The sequence below is a fragment of the Oncorhynchus masou genome, chromosome 8 (genome assembly GCF_036934945.1).
Source record: "Oncorhynchus masou masou isolate Uvic2021 chromosome 8, UVic_Omas_1.1, whole genome shotgun sequence".
Taxonomy (NCBI): domain Eukaryota; kingdom Metazoa; phylum Chordata; class Actinopteri; order Salmoniformes; family Salmonidae; genus Oncorhynchus; species Oncorhynchus masou.
Genome location: NC_088219.1, coordinates 15299038 through 15319524, shown reverse-complemented (window position 1 = coordinate 15319524; position 20487 = coordinate 15299038). Strand labels below are relative to the sequence as shown.

Genomic DNA, 20487 nt, shown 5'->3' with positions numbered 1-20487 from the left:
CTATATCCATACTATGACCAATAAGCATACTAACTATATCCATACTAACTATATCCATACTATGACCAATAAGCATACTTACTATATCCATACTAACTATATCCATACTATGACCAATAAGCATTCTAACTATATCCATACTAACTATATCCATACTATGACCAATAAGCATACTAACTATATCCATACTAACTATATCCATACTATGACCAATAAGCATACTAACTATATCCATACTATGACCAATAAGCATACTGACTATATCCATACTATGACCAATAAGCATACTAACTATATCCATACTATGACCAATAAGCATACTAACTATATCCATACTAACTATATCCATACTATGACCAATAAGCATACTAACTATATCCATACTATGACCAATAAGCATACTAACTATATCCATAACTATATCCATACTATGACCAATAAGCATACTAACTATATCCATACTAACTATATCCATACTATGACCAATAAGCATACTAACTATATCCATACTATGACCAATAAGCATACTAACTATATCCATACTATTACCAATAAGCATACTAACTATATCCATACTAACTATATCCATACTAACTATATCCATACTATGACCAATAAGCATACTAACTATATCCATACTATGACCAATAAGCATACTAACTATATCCATACTAACTATATCCATACTATGACCAATAAGCATACTAACTATATCCATACTAACTATATCCATACTATGACCAATAAGCATACTAACTATATCCATACTATGACCAATAAGCATACTAACTATATCCATACTAACTATGACCAATAAGCATACTAACTATATCCATACTATGACCAATAAGCATACTAACTATATCCATACTAACTATGACCAATAAGCATACTAACTATATCCATACTAACTATATCCATACTATAACCAATAAGCATACTAACTATATCCATACTCTGACCAATAAGCTTTCTAACTATATCCATACTAACTATATCCATACTATAACCAATAAGCATTCTAACTATATCCATACTAACTCTATCCATACTATAACCAATAAGCATACTAACTATATCCATACTATGACCAATAAGCATACTGACTATATCCATACTGACCATATCCATACTATGTCCAATAAGCATACTAACTATATCCATACTATAACCAATAAGCATACTAACTATATCTATACTATAACCAATAAGCATACTAACTATATCCATACTATGACCAATAAGCATACTAACTATATCCATACTAACTAAGCACTATATCCATACTATGACCAATAAGCATACTAACATATCCATACTAACTATATCCATACTATGACCAATAAGCATACTAACTATATCCATACTATGACCAATAAGCATACTAACTATATCCATACTATGACCAATAAGCATACTAACTATATCCATACTATAACCAATAAGCATACTAACTATATCCATACTAACTATATCCATACTATGACCAATAAGCATACTAACTATATCCATACTAACTATATCCATACTATGACCAATAAGCATACTAACTATATCCATACTAACTATATCCATACTATGACCAATAAGCATACTAACTATATCCATACTAACTATATCCATACTAACTATATCCATACTATGACCAATAAGCATACTAACTATATCCATACTAACTATATCCATACTAACTATATCCATACTATGACCAATAAGCATACTAACTATATCCATACTAACTATATCCATACTAACTATATCCATACTATGACCAATAAGCATTCTAACTCTATCCATATTGTAACCAATAAGCATACTGACTATATCCATACTATGACCAATAAGCATACTAACTATATCCATACTAACTATATCCATACTATGACCAATAAGCATACTAACTATATCCATACTAACTATATCCATACTATGACCAATAAGCATACTAACTATATCCATACTAACTATATCCATACTATGACCAATAAGCATACTAACTATATCCATACTAACTATATCCATATTAACTCTATCCATACTATGACCAATAAGCATACTGACTATATCCATACTAACTATATCCATACTGACTATATCCATACTATGACCAATAAGCATACTAACTATATCCATACTATGACCAATAAGCATACTAACTATATCCATACTAACTATATCCATACTATGACCAATAAGCATACTGACTATATCCATACTAACTATATCCATACTAACTATATCCATACTATGACCAATAAGCATACTAACTATATCCATACTATGACCAATAAGCATACTTACTATATCCATACTAACTATATCCATACTATGACCAATAAGCATTCTAACTATATCCATACTAACTATATCCATACTATGACCAATAAGCATACTAACTATATCCATACTAACTATATCCATACTATGACCAATAAGCATACTAACTATACCCATACTATGACCAATAACATAACTATATCCATACTATAACCAATAAGCATACTAACTATATCCATACTATGACCAATAAGCATACTAACTATATCCATACTAACTATATCCATACTATGACCAATAAGCATACTAACTATATCCATACTATGACCAATAAGCATACTAACTATATCCATACTAACTATATCCATACTATGACCAATAAGCATACTAACTATATCCATACTAACTATATCCATACTATGACCAATAAGCATACTAACTATATCCATACTATGACCAATAAGCATACTAACTATATCCATACTAACTATATCCATACTATGACCAATAAGCATACTAACTATATCCATACTAACTATATCCATACTAACTATATCCATACTATGACCAATAAGCATACTAACTATATCCATACTATGACCAATAAGCATACTAACCATATCCATACTATGACCAATAAGCATACTAACTATATCCATACTAACTATATCCATACTAACTATATCCATACTATGACCAATAAGCATACTAACTATATCCATACTATGACCAATAAGCATACTAACTATATCCATACTAACTATATCCATACTATGACCAATAAGCATACTAACTATATCCATACTATGACCAATAAGCATACTAACTATATCCATACTATGACCAATAAGCATACTAACTATATCCATACTAACTATATCCATACTATAACCAATAAGCATACTAACTATATCCATACTCTGACCAATAAGCTTTCTAACTATATCCATACTAACTATATCCATACTATAACCAATAAGCATTCTAACTATATCCATACTAACTCTATCCATACTATAACCAATAAGCATACTAACTATATCCATACTATGACCAATAAGCATACTGACTATATCCATACTGACTATATCCATACTATGTCCAATAAGCATACTAACTATATCTATACTATAACCAATAAGCATACTAACTATATCCATACTATGACCAATAAGCATACTAACTATATCTATACTATAACAAATAAGCATACTAACTATATCCATACTATGACCAATAAGCATACTAACTATATCCATACTAACTATATCCATACTATGACCAATAAGCATACTAACTATATCCATACTAACTATATCCATACTATGACCAATAAGCATACTAACTATATCCATACTATGACCAATAAGCATACTAACTATATCCATACTATGACCAATAAGCATACTAACTATATCCATACTATAACCAATAAGCATACTAACTATATCCATACTATGACCAATAAGCATATAACTATATCCATACTAACTATATCCATACTATGACCAATAAGCATACTAACTATATCCATACTAACTATATCCATACTATGACCAATAAGCATACTAACTATATCCATACTATGACCAATAAGCATACTAACTATATCCATACTAACTATATCCATACTATGACCAATAAGCATACTAACTATATCCATACTAACTATATCCATACTAACTATATCCATACTATGACCAATAAGCATACTAACTATATCCATACTAACTATATCCATACTATGACCAATAAGCATACTAACTATATCCATACTAACTATATCCATACTATGACCAATAAGCATACTAACTATATCCATACTAACTATATCCATACTATGACCAATAAGCATACTAACTATATCCATACTATGACCAATAAGCATACTGACTATATCCATACTATGACCAATAAGCATACTAACTATATCCATACTATGACCAATAAGCATACTAACTATATCCATACTAACTATATCCATACTATGACCAATAAGCATACTAACTATATCCATACTATGACCAATAAGCATACTAACTATATCCATACTAACTATATCCATACTATGACCAATAAGCATACTAACTATATCCATACTAACTATATCCATACTATGACCAATAAGCATACTAACTATATCCATACTAACTATATCCATACTATGACCAATAAGCATACTAACTATATCCATACTATGACCAATAAGCATACTAACTATATCCATACTAACTATATCCATACTATGACCAATAAGCATACTAACTATATCCATACTAACTATATCCATACTATGACCAATAAGCATACTAACTATATCCATACTAACTATATCCATACTATGACCAATAAGCATACTAACTATATCCATACTATGACAATAAGCATACTGACTATATCCATACTATGACCAATAAGCATACTAACTATATCCCTACTATGACCAATAAGCATACTAACTATATCCATACTAACTATATCCATACTATGACCAATAAGCATACTAACTATATCCATACTATGACCAATAAGCATACTAACTATATCCATACTAACTATATCCATACTATGACCAATAAGCATACTAACTATATCCATACTAACTATATCCATACTATGACCAATAAGCATACTAACTATATCCATACTATGACCAATAAGCATACTAACTATATCCATACTAACTATATCCATACTATGACCAATAAGCATACTAACTATATCCATACTAACTATATCCATACTATGACCAATAAGCATACTAACTATATCATCCATGCAACGCCATACTATGGGACCACCCATATGTAAAATAGTGGCCCCAGCCGACTTGTAAGTCGCTTTGGACAAAAGCGTCTGCTAAATGGGATATATTTTATATTTTTATATATATCCATACTATGACCAATAAGCATACTAACTATATCCATACTATGACCAATAAGCATACTAACTATATCCATACTAACTATATCCATACTAACTATATCCATACTATGACCAATAAGCATAATAACTATATCCATACTATGACCAATAAGCATACTAACTATATCCATACTAACTATATCCATACTATGACCAATAAGCATACTAACTATATCCATACTAACTATATCCATACTATGACCAATAAGCATACTAACTATATCCATACTATGACCAATAAGCATACTAACTATATCCATACTAACTATGACCAATAAGCATACTAACTATATCCATACTAACTATATCCATACTATAACCAATAAGCATACTAACTATATCCATACTCTGACCAATAAGCTTTCTAACTATATCCATACTAACTATATCCATACTATAACCAATAAGCATTCTAACTATATCCATACTAACTCTATCCATACTATAACCAATAAGCATACTAACTATATCCATACTATGACCAATAAGCATACTGACTATATCCATACTGACCATATCCATACTATGTCCAATAAGCATACTAACTATATCCATACTATAACCAATAAGCATACTAACTATATCTATACTATAACCAATAAGCATACTAACTATATCCATACTATGACCAATAAGCATACTAACTATATCCATACTAACTATATCCATACTATGACCAATAAGCATACTAACTATCCATACTAACTATATCCATACTATGACCAATAAGCATACTAACTATATCCATACTATGACCAATAAGCATACTAACTATATCCATACTATGACCAATAAGCATACTAACTATATCCATACTATAACCAATAAGCATACTAACTATATCCATACTAACTATATCCATACTATGACCAATAAGCATACTAACTATATCCATACTAACTATATCCATACTATGACCAATAAGCATACTAACTATATCCATACTAACTATATCCATACTATGACCAATAAGCATACTAACTATATCCATACTAACTATATCCATACTAACTATATCCATACTATGACCAATAAGCATACTAACTATATCCATACTAACTATATCCATACTAACTATATCCATACTATGACCAATAAGCATACTGACTATATCCATACTAACTATATCCATACTATGACCAATAAGCATTCTAACTCTATCCATATTGTAACCAATAAGCATACTAACTATATCCATACTATGACCAATAAGCATACTAACTATATCCATACTATGACCAATAAGCATACTTACTATATCCATACTAACTATATCCATACTATGACCAATAAGCATTCTAACTATATCCATACTAACTATATCCATGCTATGACCAATAAGCATACTAACTATATCCATACTAACTATATCCATACTAACTATATCCATATTAACTCTATCCATACTATGACCAATAAGCATACTGACTATATCCATACTAACTATATCCATACTATGACCAATAAGCATTCTAACTATATCCATACTAACTATATCCATACTATGACCAATAAGCATACTAACTATATCCATACTAACTATATCCATACTAACTATATCCATATTAACTCTATCCATACTATGACCAATAAGCATACTGACTATATCCATACTAACTATATCCATACTATGACCAATAAGCATACTAACTATATCCATACTATGACCAATAAGCATACTAACTATATCCATATTAACTCTATCCATACTATGACCAATAAGCATACTGACTATATCCATACTAACTATATCCATACTATAACCAATAAGCATACTGACTATATCCATACTGACTATATCCATACTATGACCAATAAGCATACTAACTATATCCATACTAACTATATCCATACTATGACCAATAAGCATACTAACTATATCCATACTAACTATATCCATACTATGACCAATAAGCATACTGACTATATCCATACTAACTATATCCATACTAACTATATCCATACTATGACCAATAAGCATACTAACTATATCCATACTATGACCAATAAGCATACTTACTATATCCATACTAACTATATCCATACTATGACCAATAAGCATTCTAACTATATCCATACTAACTATATCCATACTATGACCAATAAGCATACTAACTATATCCATACTAACTATATCCATACTATGACCAATAAGCATACTAACTATATCCATACTATGACCAATAAGCATACTGACTATATCTATACTATGACCAATAAGCATACTAACTATATCCATACTATGACCAATAAGCATACTAACTATATCCATACTATGACCAATAAGCATACTAACTATATCCATACTATGACCAATAAGCATACTAACTATATCCATACTATGACCAATAAGCATACTAACTATATCCATACTATGACCAATAAGCATACTAACTATATCCATACTATGACCAATAAGCATACTAACTATATCCATACTAACTATATCCATACTATGACCAATAAGCATACTGACTATATCCATACTATGACCAATAAGCATACTAACTATATCCATACTATGACCTATATAACTATATCCATACTATGACCAATAAGCATACTAACTATATCCATACTATGACCAATAAGCATACTAACTATATCCATACTAACTATATCCATAATGACCAATAAGCATACTAACTATATCCATACTATGACCAATAAGCATACTAACTATATCCATACTAACTATATCCATACTATGACCAATAAGCATACTAACTATATCCATACTATGACCAATAAGCATACTAACTATATCCATACTAACATATCCATACTAACTATATCCATACTAACTATATCCATATGACCAATAAGCATACTAACTATATCCATACTAACTATATCCATATGACCAATATACTAACTATATCCATACTATGACCAATAAGCATACTAACTATATCCATACTAACTATATCCATACTATGACCAATAAGCATACTAACATCCATACTATGACCAATAAGCATACTAACTATATCCATATATGACTAACCATACTAACTATATCCATACTACAATAAGCATATAACTATATCCATACTATGACCAATAACATACTAACTATATCCATATATGACCAATAGCATACTAACTATATCCATAGCATACTAACTATATCCATACTAACTATATCCATACTATGACCAATAAGCATACTAACTATATCCATACTATGACCAATAAGCATACTAACTATATCCATACTAACTATATCCATACTATGACCAATAAGCATAACTATATCCATACTATGACCATACATACTAACTATATCCATACTAACTATGACCAATAAGCATACTAACTATATCCATACTAACTATATCCATACTATAAGCAATAAGCATACTAACTATATCCATACTCTGACCAATAAGCTTTCTAACTATATCCATACTAACTATATCCATACTATAACCAATAAGCATTCTAACTATATCCATACTAACTCTATCCATACTATAACCAATAAGCATACTAACTGTATCCATACTATGACCAATAAGCATACTGACTATATCCATACTGACTATATCCATACTATGTCCAATAAGCATACTAAGTATATCTATACTATAACCAATAAGCATACTAACTATATCCATACTATGACCAATAAGCATACTAACTATATCTATACTATAACCAATAAGCATACTAACTATATCCATACTATGACCAATAAGCATACTAACTATATCCATACTATGACCAATAAGCATACTAACTATATCCATACTAACTATATCCATACTATGACCAATAAGCATACTAACTATATCCATACTAACTATATCCATACTATGACCAATAAGCATACTAACTATATCCATACTATGACCAATAAGCATACTAACTATATCCATACTAACTATATCCATACTATGACCAATAAGCATACTAACTATATCCATACTAACTATATCCATACGAACTATATCCATACTATGACCAATAAGCATACTGACTATATCAATACTAACTATATCCATACTATGACCAATAAGCATACTACATACTCAATTTACGTCACAAATAGTATGGTTAGTGCGGTTAGTATGAGTATTCGAACACAGCAACGGAATGATACTCAACTGTTCTGCCTATAAAGCCATAGTGATATCAGCCTCCTCTCCTCAATAACAGTAGATTGAATAGGTTTTCCTGAGGTGTCTTTAAAGTGACAAGCTGTGACCTGTCATCCTACAGGGTGATGAGAATACTGAGGCTTTGGATGCGGCTGCAGTGGAGGCTGCTCTGTCCCTGTGTGAGGAGACAGGCCATGCCCTGTCTGGCCATTGGGAGCCGGGGCCCTTCAAGTCTCCTGAGTGTGACCCTTCTGGGGCCTCACACCTCTCCTCCCTCGCTGGCAGTCTGGAGATGAAGAGGGAGGTCATGCAGTTAAGGGGTGGGACCTCTGCATGTGACAGCCAGGACAACTGTCCATCAGGGTACCCACACCCCCTGGGCATCAGTGGCCTTCCTTCCTCCTCCTGCTCGTCTATGATGCTGGAGCACAGCCAGGCTATTGGGGCTCGTCTGCAGCCTGGGGCCATGGGCGGGGCTGATGGGGAGGGAAGCCCAGTCTCTCCCCATGCCACCATCAGGTGTGAGAGTGAAGAGTGGACGCAGCAAGGAGCTGACACCCCATATGCAGGTCACTCATAGCCCTGGCACATCAGACTGACAGTCATACACAGAGGCCCAGACACCTGCCTTGGGCACAAGCTCTTGAGTAAACATGTTTGCCATCTGTTCTCATCATCACTTCCTGTTTCTCTTTTCTCTATCTCCCTCAGACTCCGAGGATGGCCCCATGACAAGAAGACATTCCAAGGTACACCTCGCCCTCACTGAGGAGAGAACAGGCTTGTGCTGCTGATACCTGTTGTCCTTGTGTTAGAACCTGAAATCCACTGTAGATATATCCAACTCACTCTCTCGCCCTCTCTCTCTGAACCTGTGTAGGACGTGAAGGAGGAAGAGGGGGTGAGCGATGGAGATGAGGGGAGTGCCTCAGAGACTAAAGAGGGCCTGGATGGGGATGGGGGGGATGAGGAGGGGGACGGAGCAGAGGCCTACCTGTCTGAGGCAGAGGGGGAGACCGAGCTGGAACCTCCAGCCAGTGAGAGTGAGGATGGTTACAGTCTGCACACAGCCTCCTCCTCTCTGCAGCTCCACACCACTGCAGACTCTATCCCCAGCAGCCCTGCCTCCTCCCAGTTGTGAGTCACACACACACACACACCACCAAGCATGTCTATATCTGGTCAAAACTCCCTTTCTCCTTTTCTCTGTCTATTCAGTTCAATGTGCAGTGAGGACCAGGAGGCCAGACAGGCTCAGAAGATCTGGAAAAAAGCCATCATGCTGGTATGGCGTGCAGCTGCCAATCATAGGTAAGAATGTCACTCATGGAACCCCGGGCTATAACAGGATCCTGCCTGCACCATGCTCCAGGCCTCTCATTTCAGCTTTTGAAAGTGATATATTTGCTGTGTTCCTGATGCAGGTATGCTAATGTATTCCTGCAGCCTGTGACTGATGACATTGCCCCGGGGTACCACAGTATTGTTCACAGGTAAGCACTGACATAGGGAACAAGTAAACACTGACCACTGACATAGGGAACAAGTAAACACTGACCACTGACACAGGGAACAGGTAAACACTGACCACTGACATAGGGAACAGGTAAACACTGACCACTGACATAGGGAACAGGTAAACACTGACCACTGACACAGGGAACAGGTAAACACTGACCACTGACATAGGGAACAGGTAAACACTGACCACTGACATAGGGAACAGGTAAACACTGACCACTGACATAGGGAACAGGTAAACACTGACCACTGACATAGGGAACAGGTAAACACTGACCACTGACATAGGGAACAGGTAAACACTGACCACTGACACAGGGAACAGGTAAACACTGACCACTGACATAGGGAACAGGTAAACACTGACCACTGACATAGGGAACAGGTAAACACTGACCACTGACATAGGGAACAGGTAAACACTGACCACTGACACAGGGAACAGGTAAACACTGACATAGGGAACAGGTAAACACTGACCACTGACATAGGGAACAGGTAAACACTGACCACTGACACAGGGAACAGGTAAACACTGACATAGGGAACAGGTAAACACTGACCACTGACATAGGGAACAGGTAAACACTGACCACTGACACAGGGAACTGACATAAACACTGACCACTGACATAGGGAACAGGTAAACACTGACATAGGGAACAGGTAAAACTGACCACTGACATAGGGAACAGGTAAACACTGACCACTGACACAGGGAACAGGTAAACACTGACCACTGACACAGGGAACAGGTACTGACCACTGACATAGGGAACAGGTAAACACTGACATGACCAGGGAACACTGACCACTGGAACAGGTAAACACTGACCACTGACACAGGGAACAGGTAAACACTGACCACTGACATAGGGAACAGGTAAACACTGACCACTGACATAGGGAACAGGTAAACACTGACCACTGACATAGGGAACAGGTAAACACTGACCACTGACACAGGGAACAGGTAAACACTGACATAGGGAACAGGTAAACACTGACCACTGACATAGGGAACAGGTAAACACTGACCACTGACACAGGGAACAGGTAAACACTGACATAGGGAACAGGTAAACACTGACCACTGACATAGGGAACAGGTAAACACTGACCACACAGGGAACAGGTAAACACTGACCACTGACATAGGGAACAGGTAAACACTGACATAGGGAACAGGTAAGCACTGACATAGGGAACAGGTAAACACTGACCACTGACACAGGGAACAGGTAAACACTGACCACTGACACAGGGAACAGGTAAACACTGACATAGGGAACAGGTAAACACTGACCACTGACACAGGGAACAGGTAAACACTGACATAGGGAACAGGTAAACACTGACCACTGACATAGGGAACAGGTAAACACTGACCACTGACACAGGGAACAGGTAAACACTGACCACTGACATAGGGAACAGGTAAACACTGACATAGGGAACAGGTAAGCACTGACATAGGGAACAGGTAAACACTGACCACTGACACAGGGAACAGGTAAACACTGACCACTGACACAGGGAACAGGTAAACACTGACCACTGACACAGGGAACAGGTAAACACTGACCACTGACACAGGGAACAGGTAAACACTGACCACTGACATAGGGAACAGGTAAACACTGACCACTGACATAGGGAACAGGTAAACACTGAGGGAACAGGTAAACACTGACCACTGACATAGGGAACAGGTAAACACTGACCACTGACACAGGGAACAGGTAAACACTGACCACTGACATAGGGAACAGGTAAACACTGACCACTGACATAGGGAACAGGTAAACACTGACCACTGACATAGGGAACAGGTAAACACTGACCACTGACACAGGGAACAGGTAAACACTGACCACTGACATAGGGAACAGGTAAACACTGACATAGGGAACAGGTAAGCACTGACATAGGGAACAGGTAAACACTGACCACTGACACAGGGAACAGGTAAACACTGCCCACTGACACAGGGAACAGGTAAACACTGACCACTGACACAGGGAACAGGTAAACACTGACCACTGACACAGGGAACAGGTAAACACTGACCACTGACACAGGGAACAGGTAAACACTGACCACTGACATAGGGAACAGGTAAACACTGACCACTGACACAGGGAACAGGTAAACACTGACCACTGACACAGGGAACAGGTAAACACTGACCACTGACACAGGGAACAGGTAAACACTGACCACTGACACAGGGAACAGGTAAACACTGACCACTGACACAGGGAACAGGTAAACACTGACCACTGACACAGGGAACAGGTAAACACTGACCACTGACACAGGGAACAGGTAAACACTGACCACTGACACAGGGAACAGGTAAAACTGACCACTGACACAGGGAACAGGTAAACACTGACCACTGACCACAGGGAACAGGTAAACACTGACCACTGACACAGGGAACAGGTAAACACTGACCACTGACACAGGGAACAGGTAAACACTGACCACTGACACAGGGAACAGGTAAACACTGACCACTGACACAGGGAACAGGTAAACACTGACCACTGACACAGGGAACAGGTAAACACTGACCACTGACACAGGGAACAGGTAAACACTGACCACTGACACAGGGAACAGGTAAACACTGACCACTGACACAGGGAACAGGTAAACACTGACCACTGACATAGGGAACAGGTAAACACTGACATAGGGAACAGGTAAACACTGACATAGGGAACAGGTAAACACTGACATAGGGAACAGGTAAACACTGACCACTGACATAGGGAACAGGTAACATAGGGAACACTGACATAGGGAACAGGTAAACACTGACTGACACAGGGAACAGGTAAACACTGACCACTGACAGGGAACAGGTAAACACTGACCACTGACATAGGGAACAGGTAAACACTGACCACTGACATAGGGAACAGGTAAACACTGACCACTGACATAGGGAACAGGTAAACACTGACCACTGACACAGGGAACAGGTAAACACTGACCACTGAGGGAACAGGTAAACACTGACATAGGGAACAGGTAAGCACTGACATAGGGAACAGGTAAACACTGACCACTGACACAGGGAACAGGTAAACACTGCCCACTGACACAGGGAACAGGTAAACACTGACCACTGGCACAGGGAACAGGTAAACACTGACCACTGACACAGGGAACAGGTAAACACTGACCACTGACACAGGGAACAGGTAAACACTGACCACTGACATAGGGAACAGGTAAACACTGACACACTGACACAGGGAACAGGTAAACACTGACCACTGACACAGGGAACAGGTAAACACTGACCACTGACACAGGGAACAGGTAAACTGACCACTGACACAGGGAACAGGTAACACTGACCACTGACACTAAACACACAGGGAACAGGTAAACACTGACCACTGACATAGGGAACAGGTAAACACTGACATAGGGAACAGGTAAACACTGACATAGGGAACAGGTAAACACTGACCACTGACACAGGGAACAGGTAAACACTGACCACTGACATAGGGAACAGGTAAACACTGACATAGGGAACAGGTAAACACTGACATAGGGAACAGGTAAACACTGACCACTGACACAGGGAACAGGTAAACACTGACCACTGACACAGGGAACAGGTAAACACTGACCACTGACACAGGGAACAGGTAAACACTGACCACTGGCACAGGGAACAGGTAAACACTGACCACTGACACAGGGAACAGGTAAACACTGACCACTGACACAGGGAACAGGTAAACACTGACCACTGACACAGGGAACAGGTAAACACTGACCACTGACATAGGGAACAGGTAAACACTGACCACTGACATAGGGAACAGGTAAACACTGACCACTGACACAGGGAACAGGTAAACACTGACCACTGACATAGGGAACAGGTAAACACTGACATAGGGAACAGGTAAACACTGACACAGGGAACAGGTAAACACTGACCACTGACACAGGGAACAGGTAAGCACTGACCACTGACACAGGGAACAGGTAAACACTGACTACTGACACAGGGAACAGGTAAACACTGACTACTGACACAGGAAACAGGTAAACACTGACTACTGACACAGGGAACAGATAAGCACTGACTACTGACACAGGGAACAGATAAGCACTGACTACTGACACAGGGAACAGATAAGCACTGACTACTGACACAGGGAACAGATAAGCACTGACTACTGACACAGGGAACAGGTAAACACTGACTACTGACACAGGGAACAGGTCAACACTGACTACTGACACAGGGAACAGGTGCTTTCTTTGCTGGCTTGGCCTTCCCATTCAGTCTATCTGTCGGACAACCTGACCACACTCCTCTCCCCTCCACCCCCCTCTCTCCTCCACCCCTCTCTCTCCTCCGCCCACCTCTCTCCTCCGCCCACCTCTCTCCTCCGCCCCCTCCCTCCTCCACCCCCTCTCTCCTCCGCCCCCCTCTCTCCTCCGCCCCCTCCCTCCTCCGCCCCCCTCTCCTCCGCCCCCTCTCTCCTCCGCCCCCTCCCTCCTCCTCCCCCTCTCTCCTCCGCCCCCTCCCTCTTCCACCTCTCTCTCCTCCGCCCCTCTCTCTCCTCTGCCCCTCTCCTCCACCCCTCTCTCTCCTCCGCCCCTCCCCCTCCTCCGCCCCTCTCTCTCCCTCTGCCCCTCTCTCTCCTCTGCCCCCTCCCTCCACCCCTCTCTCCTCCGCCCCTCTCTCTCCCTCCGCCCCCTCTCTCTCCTCCGCCCCTCTCTCTCCTCCGCCCCTCTCTCTCCTCCGCCCCTCTCTCTCCTCCGCCCCTCTCTCTCCTCCGCCCCCTCTCTCTCCTCCGCCCCTCTCTCTCCTCTGCCCCTCTCTCTCCTCCGACCCCTCTCTCTCCTCTGCCCCTCTCTCTCCTCCGCCCCCCTCCCTCCTCCACCCCTCTCCCTCCTCCGCCCCCCTCCCTCCTCCTCCGCCCCCTCTCTCTCCTCCGCCCCTCCTCTCCTCCGCCCCCTCTCTCCTCTCTCTCTCCTCCACCCCCTCTCTCTCCTCCCCCTCTCTCTCCCTCTCTCCTCCGCCCCTCTCTCTCCTCCGCCCCTCTCTCTCCTCCCCCCTCTCCTCCGCCCTCTCTCCTCCGCCCCCTCCCCTCCACCCCTCTCTCCTCCGCCCCTCTCTCTCCTCTGCCCCTCTCCTCCACCCCTCTCTCTCCTCCACCCCTCTCTCTCCTCCGCCCCTCTCTCTCCTCCGCCCCTCTCTCTCCTCCGCACTCTCCTCCTCCGCAACCCTCTCCCTCCCCTCCCTCCTCCACCCCTCTCTCCTCTGCCCCTCTCTCTCCTCCACCCCTCTCTCTCCTCCGCCCCTCTCTCTCCTCCACCCCCTCTCTCTCCTCCGCCCTCTCCCTCCTCCCCCCCTCCCTCCTCCGCCCCTCTCTCTCCTCTGCCCCTCTCCTCCGCCCCTCTCTCCTCCGCCCCCTCTCTCTCCTCTGCCCCCTCCTCCACCCCTCTCTCTCCTCTCTCTCTCCTCCACCCCTCTCTCTCCTCCGCCCTCTCTCTCTCCGCCCCCTCTCTCCTCCGCAACTCTCTCTCCCTCCGCCCCCTCTCTCCTCCGCCCCCTCCCTCCTCCGCCCCTCTCTCTCCTCTGCCCCTCTCTCTCCTCCACCCCTCTCTCTCCTCCGCCCCTCTCTCTCCTCCGCCCCTCTCTCTCCTCCACCCCTCTCTCCTCCGCCCCTCTCTCTCCTCTGCCCCTCTCCTCCACCCCTCTCCCTCCTCCGCCCCCCTCCCTCCTCCACCCCTCTCTCTCCTCCGCCCCTCTCTCTCCTCTGCCCCTCTCTCTCCTCCGCCCCTCTCTCTCCTCCGCCCCCTCCCTCCTCCACCCCTCTCTCCTCTGCCCCTCTCTCTCCCCCACCCCTCTCTCTCCTCCACCCCTCTCCCTCCTCCGCCCCCTCCCTCCTCCGCCCCTCTCTCCTCTGCCCCTCTCCTCCACCCCCTCTCTCCTCCACCCCTCTCTCCTCCGCCCCTCTCTCTCCTCCGCCCCTCTCCTCCTCTTCAACTCTCTCTCCTCCGCCCCCCTCTCTCCTCCGCCCCTCCCTCCTCCACCCTCTCTCTCCTCTGCCCCCTCTCTCTCCTCCACCCCCTCTCTCCTCCGCCCCCCTCTCCTCCACCCCTCTCTCTCCTCCGCCCCTCTCCTCCTCCGCCCCCCTCTCTCCTCCGCCCTCTCTCCTCCGCCCCTCTCTCTCCTCTGCCCCTCTCCTCCACCCCTCTCTCTCCTCCACCCCTCTCTCTCCTCCACCCCTCTCTCTCCTCCGCCCCCTCTCTCTCCTCCGCTCTCTCCCTCCCTCCCCCCCTCTCTCCTCCGCCCCCTCCCTCCTCCGCCCCTCTCTCTCCTCTGCCCCTCTCTCTCCTCCACCCCTCTCTCCTCCCTCCGCCCTCTCTCTCTCCTCCGCCCCTCTCTCTCCTCCACCCCTCTCTCCTCCGCCGCCCCTCTCTCTCCTCTGCCCCCTCTCCTCCACCCCTCTCCCTCCTCCGCCCCCCTCCCTCCTCCACCCCCCTCTCCTCCGCCCCCTCTCTCCTCTGCCCCTCTCTCTCCTCCGCCCTCTCTCTCCTCCGCCCCCTCCCTCCTCCACCCCTCTCTCTCCTCTGCCCCTCTCTCCCCCACCCCCTCTCTCCTCCACCCCTCTCTCTCCTCCGCCCCCCCCTCCCTCCTCCCCCCTCTCTCTCCTCCGCCCCCTCTCCCTCCTCCGCCCCCCTCCCTCCTCCACCCCCTCTCTCTCCTCCGCCCCCTCTCTCTCCTCCGCCCCCCTCCCTCCTCCACCCCCTCTCTCTCCTCTGCCCCTCTCTCTCCCCCCCCCTCTCTCCTCCGCCCCCTCCCTCCCTCCGCCCCTCTCTCTCCTCCGCCCTCTCTCTCTCTCCTCCGCCCCTCTCTCTCCTCCGCCCCTCTCTCTCCTCCGCCCCTCTCTCCTCCGCCCCCTCCCTCCTCTGCCCCTCTCTCTCCTCCGCCCCTCTCTCTCCTCCGCCCCTCTCTCTCCTCCGCCCCTCTCTCTCCTCCGCCCCCTCTCTCCTCCACCCCTCTCTCTCCTCCGCCCCCTCTCTCCTCCACCCCAGGCCCATGGACCTGTCCACCATTAAGAAGAGCATTGAGACCGGTCTGATCCGCACCACGGCAGAGTTCCAGCGGGACATCATGCTGATGTTCCAGAACGCGGTGATGTACAACAGCTGTGACCACGACGTGTTCCACATGGCCCTGGAGATGCAGAGGGACGTCCTGGAGCAGATCCAGCAGTTCCTGGCCACACAGCTCATCATGCAGACCTCCGAGTCTGGCGTCAGCGCCAAAAGCCTGAGGGGCCGGGAGAGCACCCGCAAGCAGGACCCCTCGGACAAGGTGTTCTGCTCATTGGGACGGCACGGGGTAGTGGGTCTATAGATAAGAATGAGAGGAGAGAGTGGAGGAGAATGGAGAGTCCAGGAGAGGAAAGGAAGGTTAGGATTTGGGGATGCAAGGAGAGCCAGATTAGGGGTCCGTTTAACCTCAGAGGAAAGGAAAGGGCACAGGTCTCTTACCATTGGCAGGCAGCAAAACACAGTGTCCTAGATTTTATATGGGGCACATGTACGTCAGCCATGGTGTTTTCTTAATACATGATCTGTGCTTCACTGTTCATTTTATCCATTTCCCCATTGATATCCTTCACTATTCTCCACTATGAGTTGTCATGGATGGAGACCATGCGGTTGGTTGGCTTCATGGGCTTGGATGGTGTTCAACTCATGATAGTAGATAGGAACCCGACTCCCTCAGATGTATGTCTGGTAATACTGTTGAATTGCATCACAGACAATGACACAAAATAGTTGAAGCACATGCACTGCTCCCATACCTGTGCATATATAAACTCAGCAAAAAAAGAAACGTCCCTTTTTCAGGACCCTGTCTTTCAGAGATAATTCGTAGAATCCAAATAACTTCACAGATCTTCATTGTAAAGGGTTTAAACAATGTTTCCCATGCTTGTTCAATGAACCATAAACAATTAATGAACATGCACCTGTGGAACGCTCGTTAAGACACTAACAGCTTACAGACGGTTGGCAATTAAGGTTACAGTTAGGAAAACTTAGGACACTAAAGAGGCCTTTCTACTGACTGAAAAACACCAAAAGAAAGATGCCCACTGTCCCTGCTCATCTGAGTGAACGTGCATTAGGCATTCTGCAAGGAGGCATGAGGACTGCAATGTGGCCAGGGAAATGAATTGCAATGTCTGTACTGTGAGACGCCTAAGACAGCGCTACAGGGAGACAGGATGGACAGCTGATCGTCCTCGCAGTGGCAGACCACGTGTAACAACACCAGGCACAGGATCGGTACATCCGAACATCACACCTGCGGGACAGGTACAGGTTGGCAACAACAACTGCCCGAGTTACACCAGGAATGCACAATCACTCCATCGGTGCTCAGACTGTCCGCAATAGGCTGAGAGAGGCTGGACTGAGGGCTTGTCAGCCTGTTGTAAGGCACTGAGGAGTTGCCGCTTTGTATCACCAGGGGTGATGGTCTGATTCGCGTTTATCATCGAAGGAATGAGCGTTACACAGAGGCCTGTACTCTGGAGCGGGATCGATTTGGAGGTGGAGGGTGCGTCATGGTCTGGGGCGATGTGTCTCAGCATCATTGGACTGAGCTTGTTGTCATTGCATGCAATCTCAACGCTTCGCGTTACAGGGAAGACATTCTCCTCCCTCATGTGTTACCCTTCCTGCAGGCTCATCCTGACATTACCCTCCAGCATGACAATGCCACCAGCCATACTGCTCATTCAGTACGTGATTTCCTGCAAGACAGGAATGTCAGTGTTCTGCCATGGCCAGCAAAGAGCCTGGATCTCAATCCCATTGAGCACGTCTGGGACCTGTTGGATCGGAGGATGAGGGCTAGGGCCATTCCCCCCAGAAATGTCCGGGAACTTGCAGATGCCTTGTTGGAAGAGTGGGGTAACATCTTACAGCAAGAACTGGCAAATCTGGTGCAGTCCATGAGGAGGAGGTGCACTGCAGTACTTAATGCAGCTGGTGGCCACACCAGATACTGACTGTCACTTTGATTTTGACCACCCCCTTTGTTCAGGGACAAAAAATGAATCTGTCCCAAATAGCATCCTATTCCCTAAAATGTAGTTCCCTATATAGGGAACAGTGCCATTTGGAATGAATCCTGGATGTTCACAACAGGGTTTTAGTGCCTCAGAGCTACTACTGCTTAAGTGAAAAACCACAAACCCATAATAATATATCTTAGACACCAAGTAAAACTAAAATGATAACTTAAAAACACAAAATATAAATATTCATTAACAAACTTATAGCTTATTAGACACATTTACAATTCCTGAACACATTACTTAAATAAAAAGCACACAGCATTCCATCACACGGCAGCGTAGCCTAGTGGTTAGAGCGTTGGACTAGTAACCGGAAGGTTGCAAGTTCACACCCCCGAGCTGACAAGGTACAAATCTGTCGTTCTGTCTGTGGTACTTGTTCAGTTTATGTCTCAGTTGTTGAATCTTATGTTCATACAAATATTTACACATGTTAAGTTTGCTGAAAATAAACGCAGTTGACAGTGAGAGGATGTTTCTTTTTTTGCTGAGTTTAGGAACAACGT

The 20487-nt window shown here is 43.1% G+C and overlaps 1 protein-coding gene across 4 annotated transcripts in view; it reads left to right on the top strand.

The window, feature by feature from the left end:
* Nucleotides 1-20487, top strand: part of brd8a (bromodomain containing 8a) — a 48151-nt gene that overhangs the window by 24747 nt on the left and 2917 nt on the right. For all 4 annotated transcript variants that reach the window (XM_064971589.1, XM_064971588.1, XM_064971587.1 and 1 more), the window contains 6 exons: nt 9430-9877; nt 10020-10057; nt 10189-10445; nt 10527-10619; nt 10733-10801; nt 17919-18201. In XM_064971589.1, coding sequence (XP_064827661.1) covers nt 9430-9877; nt 10020-10057; nt 10189-10445; nt 10527-10619; nt 10733-10801; nt 17919-18201 — 1188 coding nt within the window. The remainder of the gene's footprint in view (nt 1-9429; nt 9878-10019; nt 10058-10188; nt 10446-10526; nt 10620-10732; nt 10802-17918; nt 18202-20487) is intronic.